The 27,324-nt window shown below is 56.8% G+C and overlaps 1 protein-coding gene across 4 annotated transcripts in view; it reads right to left on the bottom strand.

Moving 5' to 3' along the window:
- Positions 1 to 27,324, bottom strand: part of MGRN1 (mahogunin ring finger 1) — a 65,340-nt gene that overhangs the window by 3,706 nt on the left and 34,310 nt on the right. The window contains exons 6-17 of one of the 4 annotated variants that reach the window (XM_034939733.3): positions 22,168 to 22,234; positions 21,792 to 21,841; positions 18,627 to 18,674; positions 15,494 to 15,562; positions 13,297 to 13,456; positions 9,743 to 9,852; positions 7,241 to 7,306; positions 5,561 to 5,787; positions 4,391 to 4,514; positions 4,068 to 4,113; positions 3,351 to 3,440; positions 979 to 1,023 (exon numbers count right to left, since the gene is read on the bottom strand). In XM_034939733.3, coding sequence (XP_034795624.3) covers positions 983 to 1,023; positions 3,351 to 3,440; positions 4,068 to 4,113; positions 4,391 to 4,514; positions 5,561 to 5,787; positions 7,241 to 7,306; positions 9,743 to 9,852; positions 13,297 to 13,456; positions 15,494 to 15,562; positions 18,627 to 18,674; positions 21,792 to 21,841; positions 22,168 to 22,234 — 1,098 coding nt within the window. In that variant the 3' untranslated portion in view covers positions 979 to 982. The remainder of the gene's footprint in view (positions 1 to 978; positions 1,024 to 3,350; positions 3,441 to 4,067; positions 4,114 to 4,390; positions 4,515 to 5,560; positions 5,788 to 7,240; positions 7,307 to 9,742; positions 9,853 to 13,296; positions 13,457 to 15,493; positions 15,563 to 18,626; positions 18,675 to 21,791; positions 21,842 to 22,167; positions 22,235 to 27,324) is intronic. The other 3 variants (XM_034939729.3, XM_034939734.3, XM_034939731.3) reach the window with 3 other exon arrangements.

Below are 27,324 nucleotides of genomic sequence, written 5' to 3'. Positions count from 1 at the left end.
GCTTATATGTGTGAACCACTGCCTGGACAGAGCCGCCTGGGCCACCTGGTAGAGGGCGCCTCTTGTGGGGGATGGGGGATGCCAACCTCACAGGGCCTCCTATCTTTTAGTGCTGGTGTTCCAGAAGGTTCCAGTACTGGGAGGGACAGGTGAGTCGGCAGCAGTGGTGGGCTCATGGCACAAAGGCAGCCCACGAGGGACTGTCTGCCAGGCCCATGGTGATGCCAGGCCCACGGTGGCCATGCTGACAAGGGAAGGAGGGAGCGGGGGAGCAGGTGGCTGTGTGAGCGGACGCCCTCAGGACAGGACGCAAGATACTCTCCCCTGGGCACCAGAGGGCCCCTCGAGGACGGACTCCCTCCAAGAGACAGGGACTGAGCTTGGGAAGACGTGATCCAGGGGCTCTCCCAATCGGGGCGCATTCTTTCCCCATGAATTGTTAAAGCCATGACCGGAACACGGGAGTGGACCTGCTGAGCGTCCTAACGTGTCTGCTGCAGGACCGATGCGAACTCATGGTGGGACCATCCGGAACAAGGCCAGGCCCAGGTCTCTCCCCTTGGGACGCTCACCCCATGTCTCCCTGGGGTTCCCTCCACGGTGCTGCCCTCATCCCTCAAGCTCCTGCCTCCCGCAGTGGACAGAGGTTCTGGCGCACCTGGGCTGTGTCTGTCTCACTGCCTGGGCTGGGACTGTTCCAGGGCCCCTCAAGGCTGGAAGAAGAGCCTGACCGGCCGCCTAGTCCAGATGGAGAGACCTCTGGCCCCGAAAGTCAGGACCCCCCAGGAGGCCACTTTCTGGGGGAAGGTGCAGCAGCCACTGGAGAGCTCTGGATTCGGAATCCAGGGCCCCTGGGAAGACGCGGATGCGGACGAAGACCCAAAAACCAGAAGGAACCCCCGCCAGAGAGCAGGGGAGGGCTCCTCTCTCCAAGGACGCGCGTCAGAGCCCCCGAAGCGCGTCTGGAAGGTCACGTACCGGCTTACTCGTCTATACCAACAGAGCAGGAGTCGGGCCCCAGGGCTGCGCGGAGAGGGGGAGAGACAGACGGAAGCTCAGTTAGCAAGCGCGCAGCAGCCGGCACAGCCACAGCAAGGGCACCAGCTTGGGGACAGGGTCGAGGCCGTCTAGAAACAAACACTCTGCTGCAACCACAGAGAACCACAAGGAGAACCACAGCTGGGAGGCAGAGCGCAGCCAGAATTCAACGCGGAGGAGCGCACTGGCCCTGCCCCTCCCTCCCATACCTCCCGCTGCCGCAGCCTAGGGAAGGGCGCATGAAGGACCTAACGGGCGCAGTCCACCTCTGGTTTCAGGAGTGAAGGCCCTGGGTGGGGGGCTGAGGCTACACAGGACCGAGCTCAGGGCCAAGTCCAAGACACCAGGGCCCCCAGTGTACACCATCTTATGGGCCCTCCCATCTACAGGAACAGCAGGGTTCAGTGATGCCGCCCACCCCGCCAGGCAGCGGCTGCACCCCTATGAGAAACCACAGGCTCTGGCGTGTGTTCATGCCTTACGCACAGACACGGATAGACAGTCAAGGGCTCTGTGATGTGAAAAAGTCAGTGGAACAGAGGGGCCACCACATGGATTTAAAAACACACAGAAACCTGTGCTGACAAGGCTGACAGCCACGGAGATGGCGCCACACAGCCGCCAAAGGCACATGTGCTCTCTGTGGCTCAGAACTGAGGCCGTGCAGGCTGACCTGCTGGCATTCAGCAGCAGCCAACTCCAAGAGTGGGGCCCAGGGCCCAGGAGTTCACCTCAGGCTGCCCCGATGTAGACTCGGCCTCTCCTCTACCACCTCCACAGATGACGACTGCCTGTCCCCGTCTGTGGGCCTGAAGAAGGCCCGAGACCCTCCCCTGTGGGTGGGGCATGAGACTCGGAGTCCTGGCCTCCTCTGTGTGGGCCTCCTCTGTAGCTGTCCCAATCCTTCCCAGGCCTGGCCACAGAGGGGAGGCGCAGCCTCTGAGATGCTCCCCCACAGGGCCACCCTGCAGGATCAGATATCATGTTCGTGGCTCCCAGAAGCTGAGGTCCTTCTGGCCCCTCCCCGATCACCCCCCAAGTTTTTAATCAGAATGAAATATTTGAGATCCTCTGAAAGACCTTACTCGAATTCTGTGTCACTTTAAGGTAAGCTGGTCCTAAACACACCTTCTGCTGTGAGTTGTTCGGGGCAGGCCGCTGTGGTCATCAGGGCACCAGAGGCAGTGCCTGCTCCTGCACCTGCGACCTGTCACGCCCAGCCCGTGAGCACAGGCCACTGCTCAGCCAGAGTCCGGGGGCACAAGAGCCCCTTTCCAACTAAAGCACGTCACAAGCACCCAATGTCAGGCCCCAGGTCACCAGGTGACTCAGGAGGATTGAGCAATGGTGGGCCCTGGGGCCAGGAAGCGGGTGAAGCCTGGCAGCCGTGAGGGAAGAGCCACACTCCCTAAGCAGTGGCTCTGGGGTCATGTCTGAAAGCACCGTGGCTGTTTATCCCAGTTCTAGAGCCGCAGACAGCCTCGTGGCAGGTGCTGAGACACAAGTCTGAGAGCCCCCACTTCCCTCCCGGTCTTTAGAGCTTAGGATTCGAAACTGAGGATCTTATCCCAGCAGAGCAGTGCACGAAGGTGCTTGGCTGATGGGGTCTGGGGCCCGAGCCTCCGGGAAAGGTGAGAAGAGCAACCCTCTGTCCCGGCCTTGCTGCCTTGCTGCTCCCCGCTGGCGCCTGGCGCCCCCGCCGTCCTCTGTGCCTGGCCTGGGATGTGCTGCTGCATCAGGTGGCCTCTGTCAGGCCCGGGGCAGGGTGACCCAGAAGACACTGCCCCTGTGCTCTGTGGCCCAGGGCCCCCGCTACCCAGCACAGCATGTGGCACCTGCTCCTGCTCTGTCTGCAGCTCTCAGGCACTGCCAGGAGCTCATGTGGCACCCAGCATGGGGCCTGTGGGCCCACGATAGGACCAGGAGTGGGGGAAGATGTGGTGATCCCAGTGGGGCCGGATCTGCCCTCCTGGTGTGAGCAGCAGGCAGAGGGAAAAGGACCCCATCCTCTCACAGGCAGCCTCTCTCGCCTCTCTCACCTCCTGTGGCCAATGTGGCCCCAGGGAGGGAAGGGGCTTTGGTGCAGGTTCCGCTCCCAAGAGCCAGGCCCTGCCTGAGGCTGCTTTGTGGCCATGGCCCTGGCGCGCATCCTGCTTCACGGTCAATAGCAGGGGCATGGCTGAGAGCCAGGGAGAGAACCAGGCTCCAATGGACAGCCTCTGCTGCTATGCACCGACCATCAGAGCAGGGCCCCCTCCCTGGGGACTAAGACAGGCACCCAGCCCCCCACCCCCAGACCCCCAGCCCCTTACCTGGCAGGTAGATGTCAGCAGGTGGGCCTCGGCCACAGTGCTCGGGGCTGCTGTCCTGCAGGACATTCTCAATGGAAGCTGCTCGGGTCCCTGCAGGCAGAGGATGAGGTTATGGAACCTAAAGGCAGGGACCAGGCCCCGGCAGGTCCCTCTGGGCAGGAGGCCGTCTCTCTTACCCAAGGGCTCTGTAGCCACTGTGGGGACCCCAGGCTTGCACTCCAGCAGGACTCCACCGTGACCCCACCTGCTCTCCAGGGACCCCAGGCTTGCGCTCCAGGACTCCACCGTGACCCCACCTGCTCTCCAGGGACCCCAAAGCTGGGTGTTTCCCTTCTATTTCCCTCCTTCCCATCCCCCAGCATGGGGCTTTTTTTTCCCCTTTTTTACACTGTGTCCCGGATGTTCAGAGCATAGGGCTTTTTTTTTTTTTGGTCATAGAAACATTACACACTCGTGTTTCAAAACCAGGACTGAATGCTGGCAGGTGTTCCCCATCCCAGGCAGACAGCCCTGCAGGGTGAACAGCGCAGCCTGACCCAGTCACCCGTTCAGTCCCTCCCAGCCGGGATCCCAGTGCCGCCGAGGGGGGCCTCTTGGCCAAGGGTTCCTGGGGCAGAAGAGGTGCTGGCCCAACACCACCTAGAGCCCTAAGGCCCCAGTAAGCCAGGGCTGCCTGGTCCCTGCATGCGGTTTGTGCCCATGGAAGGAGGCGCTCACCTTGCTTTGGTGACGACGACTCATCAACCTCTTCTGTTATGAAACTCTAGGAAACAAAGGGGAAAGTAGCCTAGAGCTCAGAGAGCCGCGGCCACCACTCCAGGACAAGCCGCCATCAGGCACAGCCCTCCCGGGACCGCACAGCCGCTCCACCAGGGGGTGCTGCCTCCACAGACCGAGGCTAAGGAGCCACGCGGCTCAGCAAGAGCCAACAAGCGCAGGAGCGCCCAGGCGGGCAGTGGGATGGGGTCTGATTCCAGCGACAGAAGCTGGAGGAGGGCTGGCCTGGGCGGGTGCGCAAAGCTTCCCCGGGGGGGCCTCACCTCAGGGGAGCTGCTTTCCCGCAGGGCCAGCTCTGCGCCACCCAGTGGGGGAGGGGCGTCCACGTCCTCGGAGAGCTTCTCCTCATCCTCTTCGTGGATGGGGGAAGACGGGGACCGTAGGGTGCTGGGGACAGAGGAGAGGGTGGGCAGGGGTGAGAGGATAACGACAAGGAAGGCTAACCCTGCCAAAGCCATGCAGGGCACCTGGGGGCCCCTGCACACGCCTGCCAGGACCCACGCAAGGACACTCCCTGGAGAAGGGCATCACCAGCCACCGGGACCAACCCAAATGGCCAACCGGCAACAGCGGCCACCACAGACCCGCCCGACAGAGGGGCTCCCCGCACACTGGCACAGGCCTAGCCTTCCTTTTCTTTCTAGAAGGAGAAGAAAAACGGCTGGTGGTTCCTGGGGAGGAGAAGCAGCAGGAGACAGAGGCCCCCGTTTCTCTGAGCTTTGGCGCTGCCTCCTCGTGGGCATGGAGGGTGCCCAGGGCAGGCCTGCAGAACCTGCGCCTTCCTGACACTCTTCTACGAGAACCGACAGGCCTGAGGCACAGAGTCCCCCTGGCAGCCGCCGCTCCGTACACCTCAAGGCTCCAGGGGAACCACGAATGACCCGTGGCCAACCCCAGGAGCCAGGCCCTCGGAAGGCTGTCGTATGAGTGATGGATGATGCACTCATCGCCTGGAGAGGGACCGTGCCCCGTGGCTCGTCACGGGCAAACGGCAAGAGCAGTGAGTGTGCCTGGGTCACTGTCAGGTCCTGAGTTTCGGCTGCCCTGGCTGGTCACCGGCAGAGTGGGCCTACGTGGCCAGTCCCCCAGTGAAGTCTGGGAACCCAGCGGCTCAAAGGAGCTCCCCTCAGCAGAGACACAGCACCGACCCCTGCAGTTTCCTGCTCGAGAGCACGTATGCGCCTGCACGCGGGTGTGGCCCTGGTCGGGGGATCAAAGCCTCCAGCTGCCCGGACGCTCTTCCTGCCTCGTCTGCTGCGTTCTTTGCTGTAATAAACTTTACCCATGAGTCTAACCTGATACGGGGTCTCCGAGTCCTTCTGGGGAATCGCCACACAGAACACATCACAAACTGATTTGAAACCACAAAGACACCTGCTCCGCACGCGTGCCACCACACACCCTGCCATGCACCTGGCCTGGCTGCCGCTCACCTGTCGGGGGCCTTGCTCTGCGGCCTGCCCTTCTGGCGGCTGCTGTCCAGGATGTGGTCGATAGCCGCGAGGGGACAGCTGGCCTGGGACAGGCCGTCCGAGATGCCTGAATAGGTGATTTCTTCATAAAGAGGGGCCGAGGGGATGGCCGGGGAGACAGCCCGGAGGCCGTTGAGCGCCTCGAGCAGCGAGATGGGCTCGTAGCCAGGTGGGATGCTGTCAGAGTTCTGTAGGGACAGGGTGCGTGAGGGGGCTCATGCCCAGGGACCACCTGCTCCCCAGACGCTCCTCCTGATGACCTCCTGTCCACTCTGTTCTTTGGGGGATTGAGACTCCCCCACCCTCAGAGGGTGGCCAAGAGCTCCCTGGCAGCACCGATGCCCTCCCTGCCTCAGCCATCAGCTCCAGCACGGGGCTGGATGCCCAAATGCCCACGCTGGTGCCTGGGATGACGGGCACGAGGGCATCTGCCAAGAACCGCCCCAGCCCTGGCCTCAACCAGCCCCTCCCTGGCTTTCAGTCCCGCCTGGCCCCAGGTGGAGAGTGAAGGGTTAGTGACAGACAGGAGCTGGGAGCGGGGGCAGAGCAAAGCCATGCCAGAGGCGAGAGACACGGTCAGGGGCGTCCTGGACCAGGGAGAGCTGAGCTGTTGGGAGCTGTGCCCTGCCCGGGCCTCTGGGGGCTGACCTGCTCCAGGTGGTTCTAACGGGCACCCTGGCTAAGAGCCACTGTTCTTCCCTCACTGGGAGCAGACAGAATCAACAAGGCTGAGGAAGAAGGAAAATGCCCAGGTTCTGGGGAACGAAAGTCAGACTGCGGGGGCCCCTGCTCTGTCCCCACAAAACCAGGTTGAGGGGCAAAACGCTCGTCAGTGCTCCTTTCGGGAGACCCCGGCCTGCCTGACCGAGCTCCTGAAAGGAAGGGGAAAGTGAGATGGGTGCGGAATGCCTGGAGACCACGGGGAGGTGGGGGAGAAATGGGGGAGCGGGCACGGCCCGGGCACTGAGCCCGGGATGCTTTTCTGGACCTCTGTGTACCCCACATTTGCTCCCATACCTGCCTCCAAGTTAAGGGTAAATAACCACACAGAATCCCCTCACCCCTCTAGAAAGGAAAACACGGTCCGGGTGGCTCCAGAGTGGCCTCCACCTTCTACACCAACGCACACAGGGTTTCGGCTGGGTCTGCCTGGGCCACGGAGGCTCCAGGTGGTTGTGTGCTGGTCCCCCTGCCTGCTCCCTGGGGCACAAGGAAAGCCCAAGGAAACCAAAGAGCTCAGCCCAAGGAGCTCGAACCCGCAGGGTAAAGGAGCGGGACACGGGGCCAAGAAGCATGCGCGGGGCGCGATTGCAAAACGCAGCAGCGACGTTAGTTCCGCCTGCAACGTCCATTCCACTGCCAGCAAGAAAAAAAAGGGAAACGGCACGGGGGCCACGCGGGGCGGAGGCAAAGCTGAGGGGAGGGCGGCGGGGCCAGCGCACCTGGCGTTTCGCCCACGGACCGAGAGCTTTTCCGGTTCCACAAACTCCCTGGGCAGGGAGGCCGGGACTGGGAAAGTGGAGCTGACAGGTTATATGAATCAGACACTAGCCTGGGGCGGAAACGATGTCCCCTACTTGTCGTGGGTTTAAAAATGAGGGCAGGGGCAAAAAAAACGTAGCCGGAGGACCAGACACTTACTGTTTCCCTTTTAGGTTTCTTGCTGGCCAGGGAGGCGGGGTGCGGCTTTGATTTTTTAAAGGGACACTGTCAAGATAAAAATCATATGTTTTACAACTACCACCCCCATGTGGCCCTGGAGTGGGCTGGACAGGTCTCTCTGACTGGCTGTCCTCTTGCCACACCGTGGCCCAGAACTTCACAAGCTTCCAGTGGGCGTGAATCTCGGGACTGTCCTAAGTGAGGGTTGACTCGGGTCTGGGTGGGCCATGTGTGCGTCTCGGCAGCTCCCAGGAGCTGAGCTGCTGCAGTGGGGAGGCTGTGGAGCCCAATCTCATCCCCATTGCCTGTCCCCCCGCAGTCTGGGTCACCTGGGGCAACAGATTTGGCCAAGGTGGACCTGAGGGCAGCTGAACGCTGCCTAATGCAGGCTGGGTGCAGGGCGGAGATCCTGAAACCACCCTGGTCAAAGTCCCCCAGCCAGCCGGTGCCCAGGCACGGCCGCTCACTTATCACCAACCATGAACCCCTCAAGAGGGCTGGGGAGAAGAGTCAGCCCCAGACCCACCCACCCCACCATCATCTTTAGGGACTCGCTGGAGCGAACACCCATGGTGGCTCTTTCTGTCACTACGTGGAAGAGGCTCCAACAGGAACCTGGCAGGTGAGGAGGAGCGTTTGCTTTTGCTCCATGCAGAGAGGACGGCGGCTCCCTGGCTGGATGCCAGCCCTGGGGGCATGTGGAGGTCAGAGCTGCCTGGTCACACCTCGGACCCCGGCCACCCAGCTCACTCAGCATAAGAGGGACAAACATGGAGGGACCTACTGGACCCTCAGCCACCAGAACACAAACAGGGAGGGGCAAAAACAAGTGACAATAAACCTAGCCACGCCTGAGCATGGATCACTCCCTAGGTGAAACCCTCTCAGAGGCAAATCCCTCAGGGACTGCTTCTCTCTCCACCAAAAACCTGAGCACACGCAGCGTTTCCGAATCAAAGCCAACATCAAAAGTGCTGGAGAGCGTGGTGCCAGGAGCCCCACGATGGCAGGGGCCTAGAGGGCCTGGGTTGACAGGGACCCCCAAGCCATGTTTCTCCTCTAGCATCAAGACCATGTCAGATTTTAAAAGACAAACCCAAAATCTGGGTTTTAAGGGAAATTCCAGACTTTTAAACATTGACCCCATTTCAGAAACATTGCACCTGCTGCCAGGGAGGCCCATAGGGCCCAGGTCAAGGCCCTGATCAAGGGGGCTTGCGAGGAGCCTTCTAGAGCAAAGGCGCTGTCTGTGAACGCCAGTCCTCAGGGCTCTGCTCCTCTTTTCTGTTTAGAGAGGCAGCAGAGCCTGGAAGAACCAACGGCTCATAACAGCCACAGCTAAGAGCCAAGAAAGGCACTCAATCGGACAATGCGCGTGGCCAGTGGGGAGCAGGTGGCCTAAGACCCGGGCCCAACCAGTCACTGTCCAACTCCCCCATTCTGCTCCCTGCCCACCACAGCCCCTGCCACCCATCCCCGTCTCTGTCTCTCCCTGTGTCTCTCCACATCTGTCTCTCCGTCTCTCCACATCTGTCTGTCTCTTCCTATCTCTCCATCAGTCTCTCCCTATGTCTCTCCACATCTTTCTCTGTCTCTCCCTTTGTCTCTCCACATCTCTCTCATCCTGTCTCTGTGTCTCTCCACATTTGTCTCTGCCTCTCCCTGTGTCTCTCCACCTCTCTCTCGCCCTGTCTCTGTGTTTCTCTGTGCATCTCTCTCCATGTCTCTGTCTCTCTTTGGGTCCTTGAAGCCAGGGTTCCACCTCCCTTGTGTTGCTGAAGCAGGGTCTGCCCTTAAGGTCCCCACTGAGGGAGCCTGGTGGGCCTGGAGCGTGGGAGGAGAGTCACCAGTGCCCCTTGCACAGCAGCTCATGGGGGAAACAGCATGGCTCATTCACTAAGAACCACGGGGTGGAGGCGGTGGCTCAGGCCTGTAATCCCAGCACTTTGGGAGGCTGAGGCAGGACTAGCACTTGAGCCCAAGAGTTCGAGACCAGCCTGGGCAACATGGGAAACCCCACCTTACTAAAAGTACAAAACATTAGCTCGGCGTGGTGGTACACGCCCGTGGTCACAGCGTCTTGGGAGGCTGAAATGGGGGAATTGCTTGAGGCGGGAGGTCGAGGCTGCAGTGAGCTGACATTGCACCACTTTGGGTGCACACCAGCCTCGGTGACAGACCGAGACCCTGCCTCAAAAAGAAAAAAAAAAAAAAAAAGCACCTGGCTCCACCGAGACCTCGACCGCGCTCAGCCCTGTGGCAGGCTCTGGTACTGATGGCAGCAGCGCTGTTCCCAGCAGCGGCACCCCAGGGCCCAGCCTGGCCACCCCCTTCATGCCTCACAGCCATCCATGGGGGCCATGCCTGCCCACTGGACAGAAGAGAACACGGGGCTGCTGGCTGGACCGTCTGGGCCTTGAGCCTGGCCCAGGCACTCATGCCCCTCTCCCGCCCATCCCGCAGGCAGGAGGCGGCACTTACAGAGTGCTCATCATGCTCCAGGCTCTGGGCCAGGACGGGGCTGAAGGACACGGGGGACAGGGCTCCTGGCTTCTTCCGCACCGCCCGGATCTGCAGGAGGGCCCGGAACGCTGCGGCAGAAGGAGGGCTCAGATCAGGCCCAGGCGACACACCCAGCCCCGAGGGGACCCTCCAAGCCCCAGGGATCAACACCCCCCCCACACACCATAGGGGTCCTGGGGTGACCCCGCTTCCAGATCACAACGGTCTTTTTTTTTCTTTTAGTTTTAAGGAGCAGGAATTTAATAGGCAGGAAAGATGGGGGAAGAAAGAAAGAAGCAGCTCCCTTTACAGAAATAGAGGGAGAGGGGGCTCCAAAGACGAGAGACAGAACTCCCGCAAACACAGTATTAATGAAATGGCCCCGGGCAGGAAACACAGCAAGGCCATGCAGTGCTGCCCAAGGCGGGGCTCCAGAGGGTGTTTCCAAGAGGCTGGTGGCCATGACCCCCAAAGCATCACACCCCTGAAGCTCCAGGCTGCACCCGAGACAGGACGTGACTGCAAATCAGTAGTCCTGGCTGAGCCCAGAGGAACTCTTGGCTGCAGGACAGGATGGCAGGCGGGGACATCACACTGGGGAAGCTGAGGTGGGGATGTCATGCTGTGGAAACTGAGGCAAGGACATCATGCTGAGGAAGCTGAAGTGGGGAGTCACGCTGGGGAAACTGAGGCAAAAACGGCACGCTGGGGAAGCTGAGGGGCACAGACAACAGCCACTGGGAGCAGAGAAGATAAATCAGGACCTAGGATGCCCTGTCATCCCACAGTGCCAGTCCTGTTCACACAAGGGCCCCACAGGCTGCTGTAGAATGTTCCTGAGACACCTTTAGTGACGTGTGCAGGCCAGGAAACCGAACCACCAAACCAAACTAGCCACCTCCAACAAACCAAAACAGGAGAGAGCATCTGCCGTCAGCCCAGGGACAGGGCCTCAGGCCTCCTCTGTGTCAATTTCTACTGAGAATAGCAGGCTCTGCCCTCGGCCGCCTGGGAGGGGCCCCTCTACCGCCACGTCCTTGAGGCTCAAAGCCACACGGGAGCTCTGAACTCCAGTCTGATGGCCCCGACCCACCGACCCCACACACCTGAAGATTCCAGAATTGGACTCGGTTCAGGGCACCCTCCCTGGAAAGCAGCCCTGCTGTATCTCCAGCCACACAGCCTCCCTGAGGCTCAGTCCTCAACACTGCCTGCCTCCTGGGCAGGCACAGAGAACCTTCCTAGAGAGCCCACCCCTGCCCCCACTTCCTGGTCCCTGCCCCCGCAACTCTGTGGCTTTCAGACAGGAGAGGCCAGAGGCCGACAGACAGCCTGGGCCGGCCCTCCCTGCTACAGGATCTGCCACAGGCTGGGCGGCCGGCCTCTCCCTCCAGGCCCCAGCAGCCTCTTCACTTACTCCTGGGAACTGGACACATCCAGTGACCCCATGGCCTGACTGCACAGACCAGCGTCCTCGCACAGCCCCACGCCCGGCTTGGAGGTCTGCTGGCCTACTAAGCGCATGTGTCCTGCAGCTGCGCAGGCAAATCCCCAACTACGCTCTGGCCCCACCGCCAGGACCCAGGCCAGGGATCCCAGGATCCAGGGCAAGGGCCTGCCAGTGGGATGCGCACTTTGACCTGGTCGTTTTTTCACCCTGAGAACATTCAGGTTGTTCCCTCTACTGGAAGACACTCAGAACGGGGCCCTACGAGACGGCTTTTCACTGAGGAAATGTCTGGAATGCTCTAGAAAACCCAATTTAATTCCTTGGTCAATTTTCTACCCAGCATACTTTGTTTTCACCTCGCTATAATTTTTTTTTTTTTTTTTCGAAACAGGGTCTTCCCCTGTCTCTCAGGCGGGGGTGCAGTGGTGGCACAATCACAGCTCACTGCACCCTCAACCTCCCAGGCTCAGCCGATCCTCCCGCCTCAGCCTTCCAAGTCACTGGTACTATAGCCAACACATCTGGCTGACTTTTAACTTTTTGTACAGATGGGGTTTCGCCATGTTGCCCAGGCTGGTCTCGAACTCTTGGGCTCAAGCGATCCTCCTGCCTTGACCTCCCAAAGTGCTGGGATTATAGGTGTGATCTGCAACCAGCGTTATGCTAAAAATTTATTGAAATATTTTCTATTTTACCTTTAAAATAAAGATCTGAGCTGGCCATGGTGGCTCATGCCCATAATCCCAACACTTTAGGAGGCACGAGGACCACTTAACCCCAAGAGTTCGAGACCAGGCTGGGCAACATAACAAGACCCTGTCTCTACAAAAAAAATTTTAAAAACAAGGCCGGGCCCTGTGGCTCTGCCTGTAATCCCAGCACTTTGGGAGGCCAAGGCAGGCAGATCACTTGAGGTCAGGAGCTTCAGACCAGACTGGGCAACAATGTAAAACCCCATCTCTACTAAAAATACACAAAATAGCCGGGCATGGTGGCACACGCCTGTAATCCCAGCAACTCAGGAGGCTGAGTCACAAGAATCATTTGAACCTGGGAGGCAGAGGTTACAGTGAGCCAAGATCCTGCCACTGTACTCCAGCCTAGGCAACAGAGTTAAGACTCTGTCTCAAAATAAATAAATAAAGTAAGTAATTAATTAAAAAGCGGTGGCTCACGCTTGTAATTCCAGCACTTTGGGAGGCCAAGGCGGGCAGATCACGAGGTCAGGAGTTCCAGACCAGCCTGACCAACATGGTGAAACCCCATCTCTACTTAAAACACAAAAATTAGCCAGGCATGGTGGTGCAGGGCTGTAATCCCATCTACTCAGGAGGCTGAGGCAGGAGAATCGCTTAAACCCGGGAGGCGGAGGTTGCAGTGAGCTGAGATTGCAACACTGCACTCCAGCCTGGGTGACAGAGCGAGACTCTATCTCAAAAAAAATAAAATAAAATAAAATAGCCAGGCATGGTGGCTCACGCCTGTAACACCAGCACTTTGAGAGGCTGAGGCAGGCAGATTACTTGAGGCCAGGAGTTCAAGACCAGCCTGGCCAACATGGCAAAACCCCATCTCTACTAAAAGTAAAATATTAGCTGGCCATGGTGGCAGTTGCCTGCAATCCCAGCTACTAGGGAGGCTGAGACAGGAGAATTGCTTGAACTCAGGAGGCAGAGGTTACAGTAAGCTGAGAACTCGCTACTGAACTCCAGCCTGGGCGACAGCACGAAACTGTCTCAAACAAAAAATAATAAAAATAAAACAAGAATAAAGATTTCATTCACTGATCAATTTTCGTTCAGTTCATCTGCCCTGGAGCGCCTCTGTAGCCCTTTGTTCTGCAAGCCTTGTCTGGCTGGAGGCAGACGTGAAGATCTGAATGCCCGGTGCTAGCGTCCCTGCCAGCTCTCACGGTGATCGACTCCGACAGCCAACACGCCCACGTTCAGCACAGACTAGATGAATGACAACTCTTCTTTCTTAGCCATCAAGGGACCCGTGGCCCCCTAGCCCAGGACCACCGTGGTGTGGCCAGTCCCTAATTTCCGGAACCTTCCACCAAACAGCCGGCCGGGGAACTCACGCAGCCGGCAGATGGGGCAGTTGTTGGCCTGGTAGCGCAGCGTGTCGGCGCAGGAGGTACAGAGGCACAGGTGGCGGCAGGGCAGGATCAGCGTGTCCCGCAGGTCGGACAGGCACACCACACACTCGTTGCTGTTGTCGCTGTTCTCGTCATCCGAGGGCTGCCGGTACAAGGGCTTGTGGGTCAGCAGCCTCCCAAAGGCCAGAGCACGGCTCCTGCTTCCTGTCCCCAGCTGTCCCACCCCACTCCACCCTACCCTGGGGGCTGTCATGACAAAGAGAAGTCCAGAGGGCAGGGGGAGGTTGCCCCAGAGCAGAATCACCAGGCTCAAATCCAGTGCAAACTCAGCACCTGGCAGAGGGGGAGGGTCTGTGCCCCTCACCCACCCAAATCATGAGAACATGGTCTCTTTCTGTTCTTCAGACCTAAAGAAAAAATGAGGAAGAGATGCACCTAAGAAACACATCTTCCTGAGGGTCAGGGTACCCGTATCTTTGGTTTAAAAAAAACCAAGTTAATGGTCAGGCGCGGTGGCTCACGCCTGTAATCCCAGCACTTTGGGAGGCTGAGGCGGGCAGATCACGAGGTCAGGAGATCGAGACCATCCTGGCTAACATAGTGAAACCCCGTCTCTACTAAAAATACAAAAAATTAGCCGGGCATGGTGGCACGCGCTTGTAGTTCCAGCTACTCAGGAGGCTGAGGCAGGAGAATGGCGTGAACCCAGGAGGCGGAGCTTGCAGTGGGCCAAGATCGCTGCCACTGCACTCCAGCCTGGGCAACAGAGCGAGACTCCGTCTCAAAACAAACAAACAAACAAAAACAAAAAACAAGTTAATATGTTAAAAATATTTTCATTATTGGCAGCTACCAGAAACCACATTAGCAACTGGACCAAAAGAAAGCCAAAAATCTAAAACAGGTGTCCACAAACTAGGGCTGTGGCCTGTTTCTATAAATAAAATCTTACTGGAACACCGCCACACCCACTCATTTTTATACGGTCCCCGCTGCTCCTGTTGTAACGGCAGCGTGGAGTCAGTGCAACAGAGACCATATGCCCGGGCGGCTGAAAACACTCCCTCTCTGGACCTTTTCTCAAAGTGGGCCGCCCCCTGGTATGAAACATGAATGCACTGACTTCCCTGGGTTGAGGCGAGGCCCGGCCAGGTGCTCCGCTCCTGCCACGTGGAGCTGCTCCAGTTGTCCTGGGCCCAGATGCCATAATGAAGTGGGCCTGTGAGACTTTCCAAGAGATCTTAAGAGGCAGGAGTTTCACTCATGTCAGTGTGCCTTTTAACAAGTTCATCGACCAGGCATGGTGGTCTCAGGCCTGAAATCCCAGCACTTTGGGAGGCTGAGGCGGGCAGATCACTTGAGATCAGAAGTTTGAGACCAGCCTGGCCAACATAGTGAAACCCCATCTCTACTAAAAATACAAAAATTAAAAATTAGGCCGGGCGCGGTGGTTCACGCCTGTAATCCCAGCACTTTGGGGGGCCGAGGAGGGTGGATCGCAAGGTCAGGAGATCAAAACCATCCTGGCCAACATGGTGAAACCCCGTCGCTACTAAAATACAAAAAATTAGCCGGGTGTGGTGGCGTGTGCCTGTGGTCCCAGCTACTCAGGAGGCTGAGGCAGGAGAATCGCTTGAACCCGGGAGGCGGAGGCCACAGTGAGCCAAGATCTCCCTGCTGCATTACAGCCTGAGCAGCACAGTGAGACTGACTCAAAAAACAAAAACAAAAAAACTAATTTCATCCCCTGCTACATTCCCTGACTGGGGTACACCACGGCTTATTTGTCAGGCACCAGGGCTGGTTCTATGGACATACAGAATAAGCATCCCTCCCCCAGGAGCTGCACAGACGTGCTGTCTCTGGGGAGGCGGGCAGGAGCCGGGCAGCAGGGTGCCACACACCTGAGCCTAGAGGGTGAGACACTGGCCCCCATTCCTGGGCTGCCCTGGGGAACCTGGATGGCAATTTACATCAGAAGCCAGTGAATTTGCTGGAGAAAGGATAAAATGTTCCCTAAACTGTTAGCTTTAAAAAAAATTAAGGAAAAATGATGTTGTCTAGCGGGTCTAGGACTCCAGGGGAAGGCATAGAAGGGAACCGGCAAGCATTGCTGTCCGCGGCTGCTCCTGGTGTGGGCTTCTGTAACGGCAGAGGGAAACCTCACCCAGGTACACACCTTGGTCTCCTGGTTGTTCTTGTTCTCGATGCCATAGATCTCCTGCAGGAGGTAGCTGACCCGGTCCACCTGGAGAGCAGAGAGGGGCTCACTGGGCCCTCGCCAACTGCCATATGAGGGCTCCTCCATACCCACCTGGCCTAGCCCCGCCTCCAACTTACCAGGCTTCCATCCCAGGGGTCAGTCCAACTCAACCCCTGGGGGCCAGGAGAAGGGCAGGAAAAACCTGCTGCTTGCCCCCACCCAACCAGCAGCACCTGGAACAGGGCTGGAGCCGGTGGCTCTCCCCACTACTGGGGGCCTGAAGCCAACCCACAGGCCCAACCACCACCCCCTGACCACCTCACCACCCCCAACACCACTTGGCTCCACCACCACCAGCCCCACAAGGAAAGCAGGAGCTGACGCCTGAAGGCACCAGACAGCAGCCTAAGTGCCCACTGCTTTCCAGACCCTCCTTCCACAAGACATGAAGCCTCTCTGGTTTCAAAGACGCCAAAGCAATGTCTCCAAGCTGATTCTGTCCTGCCACCCACTCGCAACCAAAAAGCCTCACGCTGACCACATTGCAAAGCGGTTTGTGCTGCTGGGTTTCCCAGAGACCATGGGCCAGGAGCACCACTCCAGGGAGCCCAGGGCCTGCTGGTCAGCTCTCTCAACACAAGGCCCTGCCCATCACTGGGGTCTCCTGTTCCCCTGGTACCTGCAGGGACCTGGACCTGCTAGAGTTTGCTGCGCCTCTCTTTTGTTTATTGTGATTTACATTTTAAATAGACAGGGTCTCGCTACATTACCCAGGCTGGTCTCGAATCCCCAGGCTCAAGCAATCCTCCTGCCTCCACCTCCCATAGTGCTGGGATCATAGGCATAAGCCACTGCACCTGGACAACCTCTCTTCTAAAAAGCTAACAGATGGCCGGGTGCAGTGGCTTACACCTATAATCCCAACACTTTAGTAGGAGGCCGAGGCTGGTGGATCACTTGAGCCCAAAAGTTTGAGACCAGCTTGGCCAACATGGTAAAACCTCATCTCTACAAAAAATACAAAAATTAGCCAGGCATGATGGCGCGTGCCTGTAGTCCCAGCTACTCGGGATGCTGAGGCAGAAGAATCACTTGAACCCAGGAGGTGGAGGCTACAGTAAGCTGGGATCATGCCACTGCACTCCAGCCTCGGCGACAGAGTGAGACTCCATCTCAAAAATACAAAACAAAATAAAACAAAACAAATTAACCAACTGTGGTGGTGCACACCTGCAGTCCCAGCTACTTGGGAGCCTGAGGCACGAGAAATCACTTGAAACTGGGAGACAGAGGTTGAAGTGAGCTGAGATCGTGCCACTGCATTCCAGCCTGGGCAACAGAGCGAGACTCTGTCTTGTCTCAATAAAATAAAATTAAAATTAAAATTAAATTAAATATTAAAAAAATTAAAAACTAACAAAATCATTCCCAAGTGGTGGCTTGAAACAGGTCTTATGCGCCCCAACAGTACACACGGAGTAACTGTTAGCCGCGGCCTAGGACATCTCATTAGCAAGATCTAACACTGCTGTTTAGGGCACCCCATCCTCTAAATTCTCGGTGCCTACATGTGAGGCCACCAGGAATAACACTTCCCAATGCAGCATCCCAGGATCGCTGACCCCAGAGAACAGATGTACTGCTCTATAGCTCCATTTATTCTAAACTATTTAATCCTTCAAGTATTGATGAAGTCAAGCTAAGTCTCTGTCCAATACTGACATATTGGACAATTTGTAAGGAAGAGGAGAAAGAGTTGCAGACTTTGTTTCTGGTCTCTTTCCTTCCTTTTCCCTCCATCCATTCGGCAAATATTTACTTAACACTATGTTCCAGACACAATGGCTCAAACTGGACAGAACTCAGGGCCTGCAGGCGTCCCTGTACATGGCGGGCACGCAAAACATATATGCTCACCCAAGACAGGGACCCATCGTCCCAGAGCTTAGAGCTCTACAGGGAAGTCAACAGGCTCTTGCACAGCCTTTTTTTTTTTTTTTCTTCACAGTCTTACTCTGTCACCCAGGCTGGAGTGCAGTGGCATGATCTCGGCTCACTGCAACCTCCACCTCCTGGGTTCAAGCGATTCTCCTACCTCATCCTCCTGAGTTGCTGAGATTACAGGCATGTGTTATTATACCCGGTTAATTTTTTTATTTTTAGTAGAGACGGGGTCTCACCATGTTGGCCAAGCTGATATCAAACTCCTGGGCTCAAGTGATCTGCCCACCTCGGCCTCCCGAAGTGCTGGGATTACAGGCGTTAGCCACTGCGCCCAGCCCCTGCACAGTTATTTCAAAGGCAGCAGCAAGGGTGGCCTAGGAAGACCAGTGCATGAAGACTACTGAAGAGTGTGTGTGTGTGTCTATATATGAGTGTGTGTGAGTATATGTGTGTCTGTACATATGTGTATGAGTGTGTGTCTGTGAGTGTATGCGTGTCTTTGTATATGTGCATGAGTGATTGTATGAGTGTGTCTATGTATATGTGTGCAAGTGATTGTGTGTATGTATGTACGTCTGTATATGTGTGCGAGTGGATGTGTCAAGTATATGTGTATGAGTATACATGTGAGTTTATGTGTGTGAGTATATGTGTGGGTATGTGTATGAGTGTGTGTCTACGTATACGTGTGTGTATCTGTATATGTGTATGAATGTCTATGTCTGTGTGTGTGTGAATGGGTATATGTGTGTGTATGAGTGTCTATGTATATGTGTCTGAGTGATTGTGAGTGTATGTGTGTATGTCTACGAGTGTGTCTATGTATGAGTATGTGTGTGACTGTGTCTGAGTGTGTGCATCTGAATGACTGCATGTGTGTGAGTGTGTATGAGTGTCGTATGAGTGTCTATGTATGAGTGTGTGCGAGTGTATGAGTGTGTTTATGTGTGCATGTGTGTGTCTGTGTGTCTATGTGTGTGAACGTGTCTGATGGTATGTATGTGTGTCCGTATATATGTGCAAGTGAATGTGTATGAGTGTGTATGAGCATGTATGAGTATATGTGCGTGTGTATGAGTGTGTGTCTATGTATGAGTATGCGTGTGAGTGATTGTATATGTGTGTCTCTTAATTCAAGCAGGTCGTATTTCCTCTGATGACTTACAATTTGCTTCTGCTTTAAAGGCTTCACAGAGAAGCTGCCGTCCATGTGCTGCAGGGGAGAAAGACAAAGAGGTTAAGGTGGTCAAGCTGGCGCCTCTGAGTACCCCTGCGTGGCCGCCTGGGTTGGCCACCCTGCCCCAGCCAATCCATGCCCACAGCTGGAAAAAGAAAAAAAAAAAAAAAAAAAAAAGGGTGGGGCCACTTGAAAACTAAAGAGCCAAGATTTCTCAAAACACGGCCCTCAGGCCTGGCTGTGAAACTATCTGAGGCCTCCTAAACATACAGCCCCGGGACCCTCCGCTGACCCACAGAACCCAACTCTCCTCGGTTGGTCTCAAGCACACTCAAGCTGAATGCCAATCAGCCAAGTTCAGATGATGGACAAGGGCCTCCTGCACACCGAGAAGTATCACCTGGCAGCAAGAATCAAGACAGACAGAACAGCTTCCTGCTCTCCCAGGCCCGGCTGAGTTAGAAAGACAGAGCGGGAGCACGCACAGTGGTGCACACACAGGGAACCGCAGAGCTCTAAAAACGCAGGAACGAAATAGAACAAGCACACCCGGCGGTATCCAGGGAAACACACCACCGCTCAGAGTTCAACAAGGTTAATTACGGCTTGAGATCGGAGACCTCGCAACAACACTCATTATCCCTTCTCAGTCAACCACCATCAGCACTCAGAATTTTCCAGTGAGGCTGGTGGGTTCTAACAGAAATTTCCAGAATGTTGGACTCCAAAAATAAAGCAGTTTCCCACTGGGTTCTGTACTTCAAGCACAGAATAGACCATTTTGCCAGAGATGGCCCATCTGCCTCTGCCAGAGGGCGCAGATGTGTCAATAGTCACCGTGGCTTCTGACGAGGCCGGGCTGGGGAGAGCAGCTGGGGAGCCCAGTACTAAAAAGGCAGAAGGCTGCCCTCTGCCCAGGGCACTTGTGTCACCACAGTCTGTGGTCCTGGACCCGGGAGAGAACAGACCCAGCCTCGCCACAGGACACACAGAGGAGAGGGTCCTCTACCCAGCTAACAGAACCCCCGACCCTGGGGTGCTCTAGAAAGACCCAGATCACAGGGAAGAGCTGGACTCTGCACTTAGAGCTCTCAGGGGCTGCGGCTGCACATGGGGCTGGAGGTGGGTGGAGAGCCTGGGCTAGGCAGGACCCAGAGGCAGCGTGAAGCCCGCAGCAGGCAGGCTGGGCCTTGTCTCACGGGATCCTTTCCCCCTCCGACTCCTAGGCCGCAGGATGGTGCCACGCAGACCTGCAACGGCAGGGTGCTGATGAACGTCAGTGCACACTGGGGGCGGGGCCACCGAGGCACCAAGGCACTATCAAACAAGGGTGCGTCCCACCACCTCCGCCAGGTTCTCAGCAGAAACCCATGCCAGGTGGGCAGCAACCCCTCGTCCATCCTGCCAGTGTTGCGAGTGTCTGCTCCGTGCCAGACATCAAACTCAGCTCTGGGGATGCCAAGACACCCAAGAGGACAGTGCTGCCCTCGTGAACATCAAGTGGGAACAACAGATATTTGTCCTGAGTGGTGTCAGGAAAAGCCTCCTGCAGGAAGCAGGGCCTGCCCAGCCTGCAGGGTCAGGGTGCCGCAGCCAGGTGGGGGAAGGAGCAGCAGGACTGGGGGTCTGTGACGTGTGCCAGGTGACACCCAAGGACACTGAGCCTGGTGGGAAAAAGCTACAGCCCGAGGAGGTAACAACATTGCTGATCTCTGCACACCCCAGGGCGAAGTCAGTCTACCGCAGAGAGCCCTCCTTGTGGGAGCCCCAGCCCGTGTCAGCAGGCTCTACAGAATTCTACAGGGCTGGCCTCAGTCTAGAATGTTCTCCCTCAACACACTCCAAGTACCCTTTGAAAAGCCTCTTGGCCAGGTACGGTGGCTCACGCTTGTAATCCCAGCACTTTGGAAGGCCAAGGTGGGAGGATCACTTGAGGCCAGGAGTTTGAGACCAGCCTGGGCAACATAGCGAGACCTCTTCTCTACAAAAAAATTTTTTTAAGTTAGCCAGACGTGGTGGTGCATGCCTATAGTCCCAGCTACTTGGGAGGCTGAAGTGGGAGGATCTCCTTAAGCCCAGGAGGTCAAGGCTGCAGCGAGCTGAGATCACACCACAGCCCTCTAGCCTGGGCAACAGAGCGAGAACCTGTTTAAAAAAAAGAAAAGAGATGGCCAGGTGTGGTGGCTCACACCTGTAATTCAAGCACTTTGGGAGGCCGAGGCGGGTGGATCACGAGGCAAGAAATCGAGACCATCCTGGCTAGCACAGTGAAACCCTGTCTCTACTGAAAATACAAAAAATTAGCTGGGCATGGTGGCGGGCATCTGTAGTAACAGCTGCTTGGGAGGCTGAGGGAGGAGAATGGCATGAACCCGGGAGGCGGAGGTTGCAGTGAGACGAGATCATGCCACTGCACTCCAGCCTGGGTAAAAGAGCGAGACTCTGTCTCAAAAAAAAAAAAAAAAAAAAAAAAAAATTGGCCAGGCATGGTGGCATGGGCCTGTAATCCCAGGTACTTGGAGGCTGAGTCAGGAGAATCGCTTGAACCTGGGAGGCAGAGGTTGCAGTGAACACAGATCCCACCACTGCACTCCAGCCTGGATGACAGGGTGAGACTCCGCCTCAAAAAAAAAAAAAAAAGGCCGGGCACGTGGCTCACGCCTGTACTCCCAACACTCTGGGAGGCCGTGGCAGGTGGATCACTTGAGGTCAGGAGTTTGAGACCAGTCTGGCCAACATGATGAAACCCTGTTTCTACTAAACATACAAAAATTAGCCAGGCGTGGTAGTGCACACCTGTACTCCCAGGTACTCGGGAGGTTGAGGTGGGAGAATCGCTTGAACCCAGGAGGCAGAGGTTGCAGTGAGCCGAGAGAGATCACACCACTGAACTCCAGCCTGGGTGACAGAGTGAGCCCGGCTCAGAAAAGAAAAAAAAAAAAGGAAATGCTAAGCCTCCTGACAGCGGCACTCCGCCTCAGGACCAGAATGCTAGAAAGCAGGAAGCCACAGACACGCCCCAACCTGCCCCGGGGCCCTTGACACTCAGCCACCCCACCAAGCCCCAGCCCCTGCTCAGGCTTCTCGTCTCAAAAGGCCACCCCCTGCCCAGCTCCCAGGTCCCCGGGGAAGTGATGGCCAGATGGCACTTACCTTTTCAAAGGCGGCCAAGAGCACGTGGGCGTGGCCAGTCACTTCCACCACTGCTGGGAAGAGAGGGGCAGAGTAGTCAGAGTCGGGGCCTGCCCCACCCAGGCATCTCACCTCCCCGACCCTGGTAGGCCTGCGGCACCGAGGGCTCAGCCTGCACAGAGTCCATAGAGTCCAGAGCCCGTTCTGGGACCTGCCCTCCTGCACTTTCCACCTCCTCACCTGCCCGGGACTCCAAGCTGCTCACACCCTGCCCTGTGGGAAGCCCAAGGCCCTATGCCTGGCCTGCTTCATCACTGCTGCAAGCACTCCTCCCTCAGGACGTGCTTCCTCCCTGCACGGCCTGCACGCCCAGGAAGACGGAAGAGGACGCACTCACCATCTCCTTCGTCCACCACAGCCTGGATGACCACTGGAAACACGCCCCGGTCCAGGTCAAAGTTCAGCTGAGGAGAGAGTTGCCAAGAATGGTCAGGACCCACACAGCCAAGCCTGGAAGCCTGGAGTCGGTCAACAGATGAGCTGGACAAAGCAGGCAGGAGCAGGAGGCAGCAGCAGAGCTCAGAGGACACGCCTCGAGATGGCAGGGAAGGCGGATGCCAGGCTTGGCACCTTTTTTATGTGTGTGTTAAAACAGATACAACATAAAATCTGCCATTTTAACTACGTTTCAACAGCGTTGAGTAAAGTACATCTATAATGTCATGCAACCGCCACCATCCATTTCCAGAACTTTTCATCACCCCAAACGGAAACCCCACACGTAGCCATCAGCACCCACACACTCCCCGTCCCCTCCTCCAGTCCCCGGCAGCCACCATGTGCTTCCTGTCTCCAGGGATTTGCCATTTTCGGACCTGTCATTTACATGGAATTGCACAACAGGTGACCTTCTGTGTCCAGGTATGTTTCCAAAGTTCACCCACGGTGCAGCACGCATCGGTGCTGCTTTCCTTTTTCTGGCCAAATAACAGGCACTGTGTGGATATCCACACGCTGTGCACGCGTTCCTTTGTGACGGACACCGGGCTGGGCCTGTGTCCTGGCTACGGTGAGCAGCGCTGCACTGGACGCCGGTGCGCAAGTGTCTGCCTGAACCACGTTTTCAGTTCTCCCGGGTGCGTGCCTCTGAGGGGAAGTGCTGGTCACTGGGCAACTCCCTGTAACTTTCTGAAGAAGGCACCGGACTTGGCTCCAGCAAACACAAAAGGCAAGCAAGGGAGACCACGAGGCTGGCTTGAGTCCAAAGAGAAGCTTCCTCTTGCGTTCATCCCACCCCCTGCTGTGCACAGGCTGAAGGCCACCCTCTTCCCCACGGCCCCCAGGGCCCCAGCAGTCAGCCCAGCACAGTGCCATCCTCTCAGACCCCTGCTCCCCAGCACTGCTCTGTGGGTGTCGCCCTACTCTCTGCAGGCCACGTCCTTCTCTGGGCCTCAGGAAGCACTTCGCCCCTGGGCTTCTATCGCTCACACCCTGGCAACCAGGAAAGCCACCGGCCACCATCAGGCTCCCTGACTCCCTCCATAGAGGGCAGGGACCCTGCCTCTCCAGTCACCATGACATCCTCGGTGTCTGGCACAGAACAGCAATGGACACATGCATCTGTTTATACTGGGAAGAAAAAGAATCATTTATTTCTCAATGAAGATTTACTGAAAGAACAGATGCTGGCTGTGCCACTGCGAGCATTCTAAAAGCCAGCGAATCATTCGCTTAACACAAGTGAGCAGCAGGAGATGGTAATTATAACACAATAAAGGTGTAAAAAAAAAAAAAAAAAAAAAAAAAAAAAACAAGGCCGGGTGCCGTGGCTCCCGCCTGTAATCCCAGCACTTTGGGAGGCCTAGGTGGCGGATCACCTGAGGTCAGGAGTTTGAGACCAGCCTGGCCAATATGGTGAAACCCTGTCTCTACTAAAAATACAAAAATTAGCCAAGCATGGTGACGCATGCCTGTAATCCCAGCTACTCGGGAGGCTGAGGTAGGAGAATCACTTGAAATCGGGAGGCGGAGATTGCAGTGAGCCGAGATCACACCACTGCACTCCAGCCTGGGCGACACAGTGAGACTCCGTCTCAAAAACAAAAACAAAATATGGATGAAACAACAAATAGGAAAGGCCTGGCAGGCCCAGCCCAGGCAAGGGCAGCTGGGTGAGGGGAGAGCCTCCTGCCTCCCGAGACCGACCACAGGCCTCACTGACTAAGACCCATGAGGAAGGGACAAGCCCCTCCATATCTGCAGCAACCACCCCCACGGATGTCCAGGTGGGACTACTCCTGGCCCAGCACAAGGGAACCCTGAGCCCGCAGCCAAGCACCCGCCCCTGAACAGCAATGCTCAGAACCAACAGACACATAGGATGTCTCCTCTCCCCTGCTGTCCCTCCGTGAAGTGGGCAGCGGAAGCAGGGCAGGGGCACACGTCCCCACCCCAGTGACCAGGGTGGCTTTCATCTCAGGCCCTCCTCCCTCCGAGCCTCGGCTTCTTTCCTTGTAAAATGGGGTCAATACCGCGCTACTGCATGGGTTTCAAGGATAAAGCGCAAATGAAGTCCTCTCGACAGACCCAGCACAGAGACACTGCCTGTGGTGGCTGCTACAGTTGTTGTGAGTATTACTATTATGATTTTTTTTTTTTTTTTTGAGACAGAGTCTTGATCTGTTACCCAGGCTGGAGTGCAGTGGCAGGATGTCGGCTCACTGCAACCTCCACTCCCTGGGTTCAAGCAATTCTCCTGCCTCAGCCTCCCAAGTAACTGGGATTATAGGCGCCCGCCACCACGCCCAGCTAAATTTTTGTATTTTTAGTAGAGACGGGGTTTCACCATGTTGGCCAAGCTGGTCTCGAACTCCTGACCGCCAGTGATCCGACTGACTCAGCCTCCAAAAATGCTGGGATTACAGGTGTCAGCCACCGCGCCCGGCCAAATATTACTATTATTTAAGGAACCGAGGGAAATGTTTCTTCCTAAGATTTGTCAACACAGCGAATTTCCTACCAAAAATACAGACGAGGAGAAAGGAGTTACAGCGGACCACAGACAGCAGTCAGGAGAAGGGGACGGGGACAAACATCAGTGTCAAGAAAGTACCTGACTGCGAACCAGGGAGGCTATGTGGACATGGACACACGGCAAAGGCTGGCAGCACCCTGGTGTTCCCAGGCATGTCCCCACCCAGCAGGGACTCCATACCCACAGGCACCTGGCACACGGCTACCGCAGCTTCCTGCCATCTGGAGCTAAGAGTTCCATTCCGACCAGAATGAATGGCACACGTAACCCATCCACACAAGAAGCCCTGGGCAGGCAGCCATCGGCTGAACAAACCACAAGCCTGGAGACCAAGTCCACACGGACCTAGGCCCCGCATCTCACGAGGAAGGGTCAGGGGTTCCAGCCACAAGTCCCATGGGATGGACACCAACGCACACATGGACAGAGGTGGACAGAGACAATGACGCTGGGAGCTATGCTGTGAAGGCTGAGAAGTGCCGTGGTCTCTGTTAGTGAGGAAGGGTGGAGCCAGGAGCTGGCAGGGCACTGGCCCAGGGCCAGAGTCAAGGCTGCCGGCGTCAAGTCTAGCTCCTCACCCATTCACTACAAACAGAACCCCACCTGAGCCTCAGTTTCCCCATTTGGCAAAATGGAACGGAAGCCATGCCTAACACAAAGCTCCAAGTGCTGTGGCTGGCAGAACACACAGTCAACACCAGCACCCTGAAGCCCTGTGTGTCCAGGCAACAGGAGCCAACCCAGCCTCCTCCGGGAGAGGGCTGGAGGGGGCAGGAGAAAAGGGTGCGAAAGGTGGCCAAGGCGGCCAATCCTGGGCCAGAGCTTTGTGAAAACGTCCACACACATCAGAAAGCTGCAGACTGGTGGGCCTGACGTGGTGGCTCACGCCTATAATCCCAACACTCTGGGAGGCCGAGGTACGAGGATTGCTGGAGCCCGGGAGTTTGAGACCAGCCTACGCAACATAGAGAAACTCTGTCTCTACCAAAAAAAAAAAAAAAAAAAAAATCAGCCAGTAGTTGTGGCACCTGTAGTCCTAGCTACTGTGAAAGTTGAGGTGAGAGGATCGCTTAACCCAGGAGTTCGAGGCTGCAGCAAGCTGTGATTGTGCCACTGCACTCCAGCCTGGGAGACAGAGTGAGCCCCTGTCTCAAAAAAAAGGGGGGAAAAAAAAAAGACTGCAGGGACGTGGGGCACATGTTCACACCCACTGGGACCCAGCTAGGCCTCCAGCTCCCAGCCGTCTGAGGGATACCACAGACACCTGGGCTTGCCAGAGTGAGGGACACTCCCTTCCCCGGTCTGGGGGGCCTGTCAGGGCTGATCATGCTGGGACTGTAGGCCCCTTGTGAGCCTGTTTCCTGCCCACTCCACTGAGTCTGCACAGAAGCCATCGTCCCAGGGTTGCCTGGCAACGCTCCCACACTGCTGCCACAAGGGCTGTCATGAAGCCCGGAAATGGGGAGTTCACGCACCGGCAGCCACTCCTTTAGGTGATGGAGCCAGACGGGGGAGGCAGAGCTTTCTGGAGCGCATCCACCCCCGCGCCCCCGCCCACCCCTTCGCTTCTGCCCAGGCCTGGAATGCATCCGCGCAGCCAGCCCCTCAGCACTGGCGTGGGCCACTCTGTGCTCTGAGGAGCCTCTGAGTGAGCTGTGATTTTTTTTCTCATCACACTGCAGAAACTAGGTGCTGACAGTGCTTTACTGGTGTGGAATAAAAACCAACGGTCTGGGGAGGCGTGCATGATGGTGGCTATAGCCTTCTCTCCCACTCCCCGGCTGGCAGACGGGTTTACAGTGGGCGGCTCCGGGTAAAGCCCTTTGCATGCTGATCACAGACCCCTCGTGGCCACCCTGCGAGGGACTGCTTCCAGCCCCAGTCTACAGAGGGGCAAACCCAGGCTCACAGAGCTGCAGAACTGGCCTAACACTCTACAGAGAAAAAGCAGCAGAACGAAAGTGGGCCCCCAGCCCCTCCACACATGTCCTCTCTGCTCCTGGGCAAGGCCAGTGCAGCCATGCTGGGCACCCCTGTGGCCTGTCCTTGCAGCTGCGCTCTTGATGCTAAGCCATGCCTGGCCCAGCATCTGAGCCCCTCAGGTTCTCTTCGGGGAAGCGTCTCCCTCCTACTCCAGGTCTCTGCGGCCTGGCTGCAGGACGGGAGGCCCCCGCCCCAAGTGGGGCCACAAGGAGAAGGCACACGGCCTCCAAGCATCTCCGGACCCAGCCGGATGGCCACGCGCTGGCCTGCAGGGCACTCGCTGAGAGCAGGGCCAGCTGAGGGAGATGGGAGGCTAAGCCAGAGATCCCCACCCTGATGACACAGGCCCTGGAAGAAATCTCAGGCCACCCAGCCTTCTCTGAATCTACACCAGTAAGTCTCTGGTTTTCTTTTCTTAAACCAGACCAAGTGTATTTCTGTCACTTGCATCCACAAAAGTCCTGACAAGGATAGCACCTTGAAGGCCCCGCAGCAGCAGCTGCCCCTTATGTGCGCCAACTCAGCGTGGCCATCCAC

Source organism: Pan paniscus, chromosome 18 (assembly GCF_029289425.2).
Source record: "Pan paniscus chromosome 18, NHGRI_mPanPan1-v2.0_pri, whole genome shotgun sequence".
NCBI lineage: Eukaryota > Metazoa > Chordata > Mammalia > Primates > Hominidae > Pan > Pan paniscus.
The sequence above is the reverse complement of the archived record's forward strand: the minus strand, read 5'-3'. Positions and strand labels throughout refer to the sequence as shown.